Below are 13,372 nucleotides of genomic sequence, written 5' to 3'. Positions count from 1 at the left end.
GTTTAGTTGGATACACAACCCAGATACACGTCGTTATTTTCTAATGTTTATTACATTATTTATCACGCACAAGTCACGTTTCATTTGACTGTGTTGCAATTTTTTTTTTTTTTTTTTTGGCCGGGGGGGGGGGGGGGTAAATTCGTCGCAGTTATAAGCTCAGCGCTCGTGCGGCTGACGCAATGAACCGGCTGCGGCTCGTGGTCCGTGTGGACAATGTAACTCAAGTTGCCGCTCACACACTGTGTAAGTACTTTTTATTCGTCCGTTTGCGCCATACGTTTACTGTCAGACGCGCCGAATCTATATCTTGCTGCTTACAGTTACTATACTTAAACAAAATAACGAAAAACGTATATTTAAGTCGTCGCTCTCACCTGCTTTGAGCTACTTTCAGACGGAGGTTCGGGAATCCCTTCTTCGCACGACTTAAGCCTGTCCCGGTCGTGTCGCGCGCTGCCTCACTGTACTACACACACTCTCACGTGCACATGTCCGCAAACACTCACACGTGGAGGCTTGGGTTAGAAGGGTTAAAGAGATCTGGTTACAGCCAGTTCTCGTCTGCAGAGGCCCCCCTCAAACTGGGGAGCAGAGTTGTTTAGGAGTCACTCAACAAATTCCCCTCACTTGGATAGACCCACCCTGTCTGACTGGGGAAATTAGAATACGTTAATTACTCTAATGCTATGTCCTTACATAAACTCTCAGATTGCACCTGGAAATACAGACATTTTTCTTTGTTTCATCCTTAACCATAAATGCTGATATTTTCTATATATAAACACTTAATACTTAATAAAAATGGTGATGAATCTGTTTAACCCTTTAAAACCTGAGCAAATTGGCTTGATTTCTTTTAAAATCATGGGAAGGCATGAGCAACAAAAGAAGAAATGACTCAAATAATTAGTAAGAAATAAGTAAAAAAAAAAAAACAAGAAAATTAAAAACAAGAAAATGAGTTTTAAATTTTTTTTTAAAATTACCTGGAAAGAGTGCTTAAAGATATAATAATTCTGCAAAATGTAATAATAATGATCATTATAAATATTGTTTCCCTGAGCTTTTTTCATTTTTCCCTGTTTTTTTATTTTTATTTTTAAATAATTTTCTAAATATTTTTATTTATTTTTATTTTTTTGCAATTTTGTGGCACATTTTTTACCAAATTGCGCATTGCCGTTTTCCCATATTGTTGAAAGAAATTGCACCAATCTGCTCAGGGTTCAAAGGATTCAATACTTGTGAAAGGGGTCTGAAAGCAACACAAGGAAAGTGATGTCACTCCAGGTTTCAAAGGGTTAAAGGGACAGTTCACCCTAAAATCAAAAATATATATTGTTCATCTTAGCTGTAGTGCTATTTATCAATCCAGATTGTTTTGGTGAAAGTTGCAGAGTGTTGCCGTTATCGGCTGTAGAGATGCCTGCCTTCCCTCGATTATAATGGAAATAGATGGCACTCTGCTTGTGCTGCCTAATTAAATAAATAAATACATTTGAAAAACTCAACAGCAAGGTAAGGTAAGGTAAAACTTTAATGTCTCCAGGGCAATTTGGGATACAGACAGTAGTCATGAGTAAAACAAAACAGACAGTACAATACATAACACACAGGATCCAGAATCACACACTGTCAGGGGTAAATCATGGACAAATTAGTGGTCACCACTGGTAAAGATACGTGATAGCAGATGGAACAAAGGATGATCTGTAACAACTAGTGCTACATTTAGGGGGACAAAACCTCCACCCTGATGGAAGCATCCAAAACTCAAGATGGAGGGGATGTTGAGAGTCTGAGATTACAGCCTCTCTTCATACAGATAGGTTATTAAAAGTAACACCAGTGATCTTACAGCACAACTTGACCACTTTCTGTCTCTTTCCAGAAATCATGACCCGGTTACTCAAGATAATCCACAGACATTGTTGTGTTTAATGTAGGAACTATTTTCTTTGTACACAACTATGTACCCATCAACTGTATCACCGTGCGGACGGAGGCATGCATCTACTACGACCTCACCTAGCACCACTGAGCTAGCCAACGTTACAGCTCAGCGGAGGAGGACGCCATTAATGTTTACACGTCGAGCTGTCACGAGCATGAACCTGTCGTCCATGAATAGATGCATGCCTCCTTTTGTGCAGTGACACAGTTATCAGGTGTAGATCAGTAGAAAGAAAAAAGCTCCTACTTAAATCTGCTCACAAGAAGATCTTTGGATTATCTTGAGTAACTGGGTCATGATTTCTGGATAGAGACATTGCTGTTGAGTGTTTAAAATGTTTTTTGTTTTTGGCACTCTGAGCACCACAAGCTGAGTGCCATGTATTTCAATTATATTGGAGGGAGGGCAGACATCTCCTCAGTCGATATCTCCAACACTTTGCAACTCACACCACAAAAATCTAGACTGATATAAAGCACAACAGGTATGAGGAAAATATGTATTTGTGGTGAACTGTTCCCTTAATTTAAATCCACAGTTGCATCTTATTTTAGCTGCACTTAGGCTGGAACCACTTGATCAGGGCATTCCCTCCTTAGTTGTCTTTGTGTCGAATAATTTGACCTGCTTTATAATGACAGGCTGATATACAAGTTGAGCTTGATATTCTTGTATGTTTTATAGAGGATAGGCACATTAGATAGACACAAACAACTCTGGGCTTACTGTAAGTCATTATCAGAGACACCTAATATCCTCTGATTTTATCAGCATCACAGTGTTTATATGCCCGCAAGGTTATAGGAAGAAATAGGAAGATGGCTGTATTTCTCTTAATGCCTGAATCCAGACAGGTTTCTTGTTTACATGGTATGCATGCCACCCAAGGTTTAAATGCAACTAACGTAACCCATTGCAGATTTTGACCTAAAATGGCGGAGGGCTTCACCCTGTTTCTTCTGTCTGGGATGCTGATGTGTGGGCTGCTGCTTCACACGGTGTCCCGACATGGAGCTGATGTCGACAAGACCAATAAGAAGCCCAATTTCATCATCATACTGGCAGATGACATAGGCTGGGGTGACCTGGATGTCAACCAACCTGAAGGGAAGGCAAACAATACGCCTCACCTCAACGTGATGGCCGAGCAAGGCCAGAGGTAGATAGTTTATGATTTTATACTTGATCTGTCTGTGTCTGTAGCACCAAAGTCCATGTCATGTCATTAAAGTTGAAATAAAATCCCATTACCTCACCTTTTTGATACTGAAGTCTCCAGGGCTTGCACTGCACAGGAAAGGTTATCTATGGTCGCCTGAGTATCTCACATTCATTCGGAGTTGTGTTTGTCAATCTGTTTCCAGATTGACAGACTTCCATTCTCCCGCCTCAACCTGCTCCCCATCCCGTGCTGCCATCCTGACAGGCCGCTATGGCCTGAGGAACGGGGTGACTCATAACTTTGCTGTGGGCTCTGTGGCCGGTCTGCCTCTGTCTGAAGTCACTTTGCCCCAGCTCCTACAAGAGGCAGGATATTACACCGCCATGATCGGGAAATGGCATCTTGGCCACAATGGACCATACAGCCCAACTAACAGAGGTAAGTGTGAGCTTGACATTTATACCCCCAAAACCACCAGGGACCCAACAAAACACAACAGGCAGGAATTTTCAAAGAGGTCTGAAAATTCAGGTTGAACTCATCCCTCATCTCTTCCAGCTATAGCATAAAGTCTGCTCCCAAAAAAACCCAGATTTCGTCTAAATTTAGAAACAATAGAGATTGATTTAGGGTTTTGCTTACAGGAATAGACAAATTGAACTGTAAAGGAGCTGTTTATGACATTCAGAGCATTAATATAGCAGCAGATTATTTGCTATGTAAAGATATAGTGGAGTAATGGCATCCTTAGCTAAAAATAAAGTTACACTATCTCTGGGTGTGTTGTAATCTGAGCCTCTGTGTGTATCCCACTGGTAAACCAATCGCGCCATTTTGCACTGTGTTCATACAACGTTTACCACTGATAATGCTGTCCTGATCCACGTTTGTAGGACAGCACTGTACCACCTCCATGTTGAGAGCCGTGTGCAGACAATCCCAGCTCACACTCTGAATCATAGATATTCTCTGAATGTCGTATACAGCTCCTCCAAGAGCAAAAAATACATATTCCCATTTGATGTTTGCAATACTTTACCTCTGTCACCTCTTACGAGTCATTTGATAAATGTAAAGTACAAAAAACATACAGATAAGATTAAATAAAGTTACCTGAAACCTCAGTAAACCAAATGCGGAAAGTCGCCCGCCACATCCACAAGCTACATTAGGGTAGGTCAGAGAAGAGTAAGATGAAAAAATAAGGAAAGACGTATAAAGGTATGACAAAGACAAAATAAAAAACACTCTAAGGTTACAATTGAGCCTTGAGGATCTGCAAAATGGCAGCATGGTTAGTATCAGTAACAGAAGAAGAGCTGAGACCCAAATACAGTGTAACGCACAAGCATTTGTTTAACAGTTGAAGGATTTCAAACATTACACAAATGCAAAAGTATCTTTATACGCTACATAAAACAATGAGATATGAGCAAACACACTGTTCCTGTTGCACCGCACTGTATCTTTCCAGTTCAGTGTTATGGTGTCAGGCAGTGTTTCCAGACCATTCCAGCCACATCAAGTGTGAGAGCGAATCCTCACTGCAGGGAACGGACCACTCAGGATGCAACTCTACGCAGCTGTGTCTTATGAGATGACACACTTGCTGTTGACTTTTGGCCCACCACAGACTGAACAACAGCCCCCACACTCCTCCTCTCAGTCTTTACAGGGGTGGAAGTCCCGGCTCCACCTCAAATGCCCTCGGCCTGTGTGTCACATTATATTTGGCGCAGGGCTGAATCCCAATATACCCCTTGCCCTTACCCCTCAGTTTTGCATTGTCACGTCTAAGGGTAGGGTTTACGAATCCTTGTTGGGAGAAAAGGGTAGGGCAAAGTGTTAGGGCTACATGGCCCTCCAAACGTAAGTTTTTCAATGGCACAGAGTGTTATGAGAAATCAACTCAATTGCACTGAATCGGCACCATCTTGGCAATTGTTGGTTATTATTATACATTTATGTGATGATACCATAAAAGCTATAGTCGTGTCTCAATACGTAAACGCCTTCTACAATAACTGGTGACATTTCAGAGTCTTGGAGGGAAGATTTCAACTACTAACCCTTTTAACATTTTTCTGAGGGGCAAAGGGGCACTCAAAAATGAAGGGTTGGGGTAAAAATAAGAAATGAGATTGGGCCAAAGCCATTGGAACACCCATTGTCAATATCTCCTCCAATATGCAATGTGTAAATGAGTGTTTGTAGATGAGTGTATACATTTATGGTCCAGTCCAAATATAATCCAGCAGTGTGGGTTGGGTAGATGCTCTTAAGGTAACAACAAGTAATCACGGCTGTATTTCTGAATATCTGCACCATGTGTATTGTCTCTTGAGCAGGTTTTGACTACTACCTAGGTATTCCTTACAGTAATGACATGGGCTGTACTGACAGACCTGGATATGATTTGCCAAGGTGCCTTCCCTGTGACTCCTCTGGACCTCAGGTGATCAGGTGTGGCTCTGTGCTCCTACGTACTGTAAAAGCATGCCACATGCCACTCTTGACATGTGTTTTTTCTTTAAGATCAGGCCACACCCTGCCTCCCTACACCTAATTAACTTATTCCAAAACCTGTAACCACTTGACGGCCTCAGTCAAACAAATGTAAACACACACACATACCATTTATCATGTTATTGTGCTTTCTTGTTCACATGGTCCAGATTGAAGAGGAGTGCACATGGAGGCTGTTATTCCAAAGTGGGCCTTCCTCTGATCGAAAACAGCAGTATTGTGGAGCAGCCGCTTGACCTGTGGACACTAACAGAGCAATACAAATCTGCTGCAACCAGGATTATACGCAATGCGAGGTACAATGCAGCTGCAATCAAACACGATACATAACGGAACAAACCATTTAGACAACACATTTGAATTTGACATAACCGGTTGTATTACAAATCATCCTCCTCTCCTTCTCATGTTTCTTACACTGCAGTGTGGGAAATAACGTGTGTGTGTGTGTGTGTGTGTGTGTGTGTGTGTGTGTGTGTGTGTGTGTGTTTGCATTCATGAAATGGCCAGAAGTTAGAGGGTTGAGATCTAATGTCAAACCAACAAAGTACAGTGTCATTGTGCCTACATACATATGCAAATAATGATATTGTAAATCATACGTTTGCACTGATTAAAAACAGCATGCTAGATGCAATCACCTGTTCCCTGCAGCAGATGTTCACAGCCTGCTGCAGAGCAAATACACCTTGAATGAACCTCGAGCTAGGGCGTGAGCTCAGCTTTTACTGAAACTAATAATGCAGACATTGTGTTTTAGCCAAACAGGGCCTCCCTCCAGCAAGAGTAAGCTTCTACTTCTGTGTCAGAGTGTCAACCACTGACTCAAAAGCCGGTGAAACCTAGTCTGTCAGGTGTGTCTGCATCATTGTACAGACAGTGTGAGAGTCTACTGAGGAAGTGAAACATGCTAGACAATAAAGAAACGAAACAGTCAGTGAATATCTCAAAGTCCAGTGCACTGTCACTTGAGACAGTGGTGACCTAGTCATGGTGTGACCAAGACAACTTTATACTGGAGGCTATAATAATGATGCACAGAAAAGTCAAGGTCAGGATCACCCAAGATCAAGTCTAAGGAGTTCACATAGGTGTGGATGTCAAGGAGGACGCAAGGGGACACGTTCTCCCTCAATATTTAGAACATGTGCATTTGTCCCCCTCATGTTGGGGTAACATAAGGAGGGAAGCACAGCTAAATCAGCAGCTAACATTAGTAACTACCTGTAGTTCACTGCCTTCTAAAGCCATACACATGACCATGACAGAATGGGGTATGAGGAAGTGCTGCAGTCCACAAAGCAGAGCACCAGTCTGTCCTCCATGTTTATGTAAATGAAGGAATACAGTGGGGTCCAGAAGTCTGACACCACGTGGAGAATATCTAATATTTTCGTGTAATCCTTTAAGTAATAGGAAAGTTTGAGGACTCAGAAACACATAAAATGAAGAAGAAATACGATCTTTCAACATTTCTAGTTCAGCCTTTAAATTCAAGCAAATTTCTGGCATTGGCCAACTTAACTCGTTTGTACAAAAGGTCATATTTCCTTGAGTTGCATCCCTACCAGTGAGACTGGATTTGACTTGATCTGCTCCTCTGAGACTCATTTAAGTAACTCATCTTGCAGCCAGTGTTCACGTTATAAATATGGCTGTGTCTCAAGTTTCCTGCAGATCATTGCTTACGAAGTAACTTTGTGATAGTGGGAAACATGGCATCAGAACTAAGTGAAAGTGTTAGAAATTGTTATCATAAGCAAAGAGGGGCTTATCAAATAATGGCTAGACCAAAGGTTTCTAATGGGGCAGAGCACTGAACTCTAAAACACAGTGTGTCCCTGGGCAAGATACTACTAATAATAATAATTATACATTTTATTTATAGAGTGCTTTTCATGCTACTCAAAGACACTTTACACAAGTTAGAAATGATCATAAAACAGAATATGGTAAAATACACAGAACACCATTCACGCATTAAAAGCTGTTTTTAAAAGATGAGTTTTGATGAGTGATTTGAACTGGGAGGGGTCAGTGCAGTCTCAAATGGGGCTATGGAGAGGACTCTGTCACCCCAGGTCCAGTAATTGGTCCTGAGTGGTGGAGTCAGGAGGTTGGCACCACAGGAGCAGAGACTGCGGGAAGGAGTGTGGTGGTGGAGCAGGTCAGTGAGGTAGGAGGGGGCCTGGTTATAGAGGACTTCATGCATTGTTGGATAGGGAACCAGTGGAGGTTCTGAAGGACAGGGTTGATGTGCTCGCGGGAATGGGCAAGCAGACAGGCAGCAGAGTTCTGGATGTATTGGAGTTCACTGAGGACTTTGGATGGTGTGTGCTGAATCCCAAATTGCTCCACATGACTGTTCCCTCAGCGTGTGAGTGTGTGTGAATGGTTAACAGAGTAGCAGGTGGCACCTTGTACGGTGGACTCGGCCATCAGTGTATGAATGCATGTGTGAATGGGTGAATGTGACATGTAGTGTTAAAGCACTTTAAGTGGGCGGAAGACTAGAAAGGCACCATACAAATGCAGATCCATTCCATTTACTATGAGGACCAAAGACTTTCCTCCACAGCCACCTGACCTTAACCCCACTGAACATTTTTTTGGGGCACTTGTAGACTAAGAAAGCCAGGCATTTTGTGACATCACAATGAGCTCTGGAACATTATCAAATCACGCTGCGGTAACATAGGTCATCAGGTTTTTAAGAAACATGTGGAGTCATTGAAGCAAAAGGGGAACGTACCAAACACCAAGATATTCTGAAATTCATGTAGGCCTACATTTTTTAAAGATCCAACTTTTCAGTGAAATTGCTAAACTGATATTATCATGTTTAACGGGGAAAAAATAGTGTTACATTCGAAAACATTTGCAAAATAAAAGTATCTTGGCTCGTGGTTTCAGACTTTTGGACCCCACTGTTTGTCACCCAAGTGTAGGGCTCCTTTATGTGATTTTATTTTTGAATGTTTTTTTGGAAAATAGTGGAGTTGTATTTATATATGTTGATACCAAAAAGATGACATAATGCCAGCTGGATCCAGTAAAGCGTGAAGCTTGGGGAAACGAGTTCCCTGACCTTACCCTAGATCAGCTTATCTGAATAATCTGCCAATAGAGTTTAACACAGTATAACACAAAAGCCCTTATTATGTACTGCCCTTGTGAGACTTCAGTGTGTGTGTGTGTGTGTGTGTGTGTGTGTGAGGGACAGGGGGAGGGTGGTAGATCCTGCTGTGTGCAGCTGGCTGTGGGAGGCAACATGCCTTCATGCTATAGTACAGGTTCATGTGAATTTGTGCAGTTATCAGTCATGCGCTGTCAAGACCCAGCAGTGTACACGCATACATTCAGAGTAGTCGTTCGAAGTAACTAATGCTGTGTTCCAGTTATGTCAGGAAGTTGGAAAGTGCACATGGCTACAAAGAAAAATGTAATGGCAACATGGACTTTGAAGTGAAAAATACACTACATTAATTGTGCACATTCACACCCATGACTAACAGAAAGAGGAATTTCCATCATTATATCCACAAAATATTCTTGAGTCAATTTTTCAGCAGTGTATAACTTCAAATCCATAAAAAATACAGCAAGAAGTGTTTGTTTAAAGGGACAGTTCACCCCAAAATCAAAAATACATGTATTTCCTCTTACCTGTAGAGCTGTTAATCAGTCTAGATTGTTTTGGTGTGAGTTGCTGATTGTTGGAGATGTCAGCCGTAGACATGTCTGCCTTCTCTTTAATATAGTGGCGCTAGATGGCACTCGACTTGTGGTGTTTGAAGTGCTAAAAAAATTGTGCACCAGCTCGAGGAGGACACCATAAGTGTTCTCACACTGTTACAAGTACGAGTCCATGAGTACATGCACACTTCCTCCTGTGCGATGATACGGTGTAGTTCAGTGTAGTTTGTTAGACAAAAGATAGTTCCTACATGAAACCGCAAGTGTGGATTATCTTGAGTGACTCGGTCATTATTTCTGGAAAGAGAGTTTGCCAGTAATAATTTGTTTGCGTCACCAAATTTATTGTCTCTGCAGGGAGCGAGGACAGCCCTATCTCCTCTACATCGCCTTGGCTCACATGCATGTTCCTCTGGCCCCTCCGCTCCCCCCAGATGCCTCTGCCGCCGCCCATCGCACAGATGACGACACAGTGTACAGTTCCAGCCTGCGGGAGATGGACAGCCTGGTGGGGGCTGTAAAGAGCACCTCTGATGACACAGACATAGACAATACTCTCATCTGGTTCACCGGTTAGTCAGCTGGATGGATTATGTCTGCTGTTCCACACAACCAGGGTAGTTTGTTATTCTCAAAAAGCCTTGATCACAGTCTTATGTGTGTGTGTTGTGTTTAGGTGACAACGGCCCTTGGGAACAGAAGTGCCAGTACGCAGGAAATGTTGGACCTTTTATGGGGAAGTGGCAGACCAGCAGAGGTATAAAAAACTCTTATTGCGAAACTTGAATCTCATTTCATGCATGCTTTATGAGGTGATTGATAGTGTACATTGTATTGCTGTGAATCATCATATTCCTAATGTCACTTCTGGCCTGTGTGTTAGGTGGGGGCTCGGCTAAGCGGACCACCTGGGAGGGAGGTCACAGGGTGCCAACTGTGGTTTACTGGCCCGGGATGATTGCTGCAAACACCAGCAGCTCAGCCCTGCTCAGGTACTCCCAATTATACATCCTGTGTTTACTTTACACACCCTATGTGTATGTAAGGCCTTAGATTAACTAGATGTGACGGGTATAACCCTGTTTACCGAAGCATAGTGCTACTCCATGAGGCAGGAGGATGCATTCAGAGACATTTGTAACCATGCTAGCAGGTAGGTCCTCCACTTTGGTTCAGACTGAAATATCTCAATAACTACTGTATTTTTGGCTTTTACTCAAATATATCGGTGAGTGTTGGATGCATTGCTCAGAGGATAAATCCTAATGGCTTTGTTGATGCTGTGACTTCTCATCATCAGGTCGAAATTTCAAATAAAAGATTGAATACATGATGCAGTCCTCTCGTCTTCATGCCCTCTTGCAGTGGTATGGACATCTTCCCAACCCTTCTGTCCCTGGCCGGGGTAACTCCCCCCTCAGACAGACGTTACGATGGCATTGACACCACAAATGTCCTCCTGCGTGGCGAACAAACTGGTCATGAGGTACTTGTTTTTGTTTTCAATGTTTCTGTGGTTTATATCAAAGCAATAAGCACTTTGAGGCCTTGGTTTACAGCTAAGGGACGTTGTTTGGCACGGCGTGGAGCGGAGGCTTAATAATGCCCTGAGCAGTGGTGTAAGGTAGTTACAACAGGCCCCACTGCACACTATAATGATGAGCCCCAGTGCATGCTAGTTACTGTTCACATGATCAAATAGAGACTTGATATAAGACAACATCAACATACATGTTAAGCAGCATTCATCATTGTATATCTGTAGGTTATAAGAATATAGGAATAAGAAATTAGACATTTAATTGAGTCGTTTATAGTTAAAGGTTAAAAAAAAAAATGAAAAGATGGGTTTACACATTTTGGGTTTACTTGACTTTATACTTAATTCTACCTAACTCAGAGCTGTTGTCCTTGTTCATGTACACTTTTTGTGCCATCTAGTGGTAGTAAGAGCAGAGTACACTAACCTATGTAAAAACAAGATGGCAGCAGTCTCTGCCAAGTCAGTCTGCAGTTTATCCCGACACAAAAGTGGACAAGGTCCAAAACCTGATCACATGTTATGGTTGAAACTTGTTATGAAACTTGTTTATCTATGATTAATTATGTTTGTAATTTGATATGGCAAGAAATTTGACCAATTTTAGCATCAGTTACAAGCTAAGAAACTGTTAATTAGGAAGTACTTGTTTGAAGATTTTGGGACATTATTCTCGTCCCATTTAAGGACATTGGGACTTTATTATTATTAATAATGTTTAGTGGGTTTTTTTAACAGTTTCACTCTTTGACTTCTTCTAACACAGGTGTATTTCTGAGGTTGCAATCTGAATCACTCAGGAGGGCCTGTACTCCACCCAACACATTGTTGAAGAGCGCATGACGAAGCTACACCGTAACAGATATGATGTCGCTAGCAATTGACAACATAGCTTGAGAGCAGTGAACCAAATAAAAACATGCAAGCTAGATAAAGTTACATTGTTAACTTAGCATGGAGGGCTGGTGTAGTTTGTTTGTTTTGGATGGAGATAACAGGCCAGTGGATTGGGCAGCAGCAACGACAGTTGCCGTTTAACATTATTTCTTCCAACGAAGCAACAGGACACAGTGGGATCTCTGGCTGCTTAAACATAAATCCCTCTAGGCTCTCTTTTTTCTTTTGCAGCATCTTTGTGGGTTTGTTTGTGCATTAACTGAATGACAGCATTGTGTACATTACTACTGGCGGATGATAAATGATTCAGGCTTCAGTTGGCAGTAGCTCTGGATCCAGCTCTAAATGCAGCTCAGCCAATCATGATAAAGGACTGGAACCTGTTTTACAAAATAATTTTCCCTGTATTGTAAGCGGGGGTTGTGCACTACGGTCTTGTTGCAGATATCAGTTCCTCTCTTCTTCCTTACAGTTTCTCTTCCACCCTAACAGTGGTGCTGCGGGGAAGTTTGGTGACCTGCAGGCAGTTCGAACAGGGAAATACAAAGCTTTCTTCATCACGGGTACGGATTATAGACCGGTCATATGTGTCCACAGTGCAAAAATCCATCAGCTGTATTACAGGTGTAATGTTGTAACTCTAATGTGAACTGTTTGTCAGCAAACTGACAAAACGTTGTTCTCTAACAGTGATGATGTGTTAAATAATGTATGTCTGCTGTGCTGCTTGTTATGCCCTACCACCATGGTGGATGGTATGCATGATATTATGTCAACATGGTGGCGCCAGTCCAGTGGTCTGTCTGCATTCCCAGAGCTTAACTTCGTTCTCATAGTGAATCATGCTGCATAATTACTGATATTATGCCTGTTTTCTTACACAAATTTCATATTTATTTAACATTCTTTTTGCCAAACCCAACAGCTGTCTTAAATAATTCTTCTGCAGGTGCAGCAGAGGCATGTGGGGGTGCAACAGGAAGGCAGCAGCTCCATGATCCGCCACTGATATTTAATCTAGAGCGTGACGAGGCTGAGGAAACACCCCTGAAGATGGAGACACCTGAGTACCAAGCAGTAGCGGAAAGGGTCGCCCGCAAGAGGGAGGAGTTATTATGGGACATTGCCACCGATAAGTCTGTGTCCTCAGCAGACTACAGCACAGACAAATCAGCAGCGCCTTGCTGCGACCCTACACAGGCTGTTTGCCGCTGCCACCCGCAGGGCTGAGGAGTGGGGAAAGCACACACACACACACACACACACAAACACTCTCACAATAGACTGAAAGAGTAGCAAACAGATGTGGAAACAAATGTCTCGTTTAGATGTGCTCAGCTGTTTGTTTGTAGAATGTGGTTTTTGGGAGGTTCAATGTCCAGATGCAGCAGGAGACGTGCAAACAAGCAGAGAGCAAAGAGATGCAGGCTGCTGAACTTTGGCCAGAGGGGGAAAATGAGATCTGATAGAAGACAAAGGTACAATCTGTTAATCACTGTAATTCATGAATTAATGTTTGCTGATGTCTAAAACTTAGATTTATCATTATTTTTTGATATTTTATGAGAATTAAAGGGTAACTATGGTATTTTTA

General features: G+C 42.2%; 2 protein-coding genes across 4 annotated transcripts in view; one reads left to right on the top strand and one right to left on the bottom strand.

Moving 5' to 3' along the window:
* Positions 1–926, bottom strand: part of LOC126400313 (monocarboxylate transporter 7-like) — an 11,004-nt gene extending 10,078 nt beyond the window's left edge. Inside the window, exon 1 of the mRNA XM_050060898.1 lies at positions 378–926. The gene's annotated coding sequence lies outside the window, so the exon portion shown is untranslated. The remainder of the gene's footprint in view (positions 1–377) is intronic.
* Positions 1–13,372, top strand: part of arsg (arylsulfatase G) — a 15,919-nt gene extending 2,547 nt beyond the window's left edge. For 2 of the 3 annotated variants that reach the window (XM_050060901.1, XM_050060902.1), the window contains 10 exons: positions 2,877–3,116; positions 3,322–3,557; positions 5,468–5,582; positions 5,795–5,941; positions 9,699–9,913; positions 10,018–10,098; positions 10,225–10,333; positions 10,707–10,827; positions 12,251–12,341; positions 12,728–13,372. In XM_050060901.1, coding sequence (XP_049916858.1) covers positions 2,890–3,116; positions 3,322–3,557; positions 5,468–5,582; positions 5,795–5,941; positions 9,699–9,913; positions 10,018–10,098; positions 10,225–10,333; positions 10,707–10,827; positions 12,251–12,341; positions 12,728–13,008 — 1,623 coding nt within the window. In that variant the 5' untranslated portion in view covers positions 2,877–2,889 and the 3' untranslated portion in view covers positions 13,009–13,372. Of the gene's footprint in view, positions 1–146; positions 247–2,876; positions 3,117–3,321; positions 3,558–5,467; positions 5,583–5,794; positions 5,942–9,698; positions 9,914–10,017; positions 10,099–10,224; positions 10,334–10,706; positions 10,828–12,250; positions 12,342–12,727 lie in introns of those variants that run through there. The other variant, XM_050060900.1, reaches the window with a different exon arrangement.

The sequence above is a fragment of the Epinephelus moara genome, chromosome 13, assembly GCF_006386435.1.
Source record: "Epinephelus moara isolate mb chromosome 13, YSFRI_EMoa_1.0, whole genome shotgun sequence".
NCBI classification, from domain to species: domain Eukaryota; kingdom Metazoa; phylum Chordata; class Actinopteri; order Perciformes; family Serranidae; genus Epinephelus; species Epinephelus moara.
The sequence above is the reverse complement of the archived record's forward strand: the minus strand, read 5'-3'. Positions and strand labels throughout refer to the sequence as shown.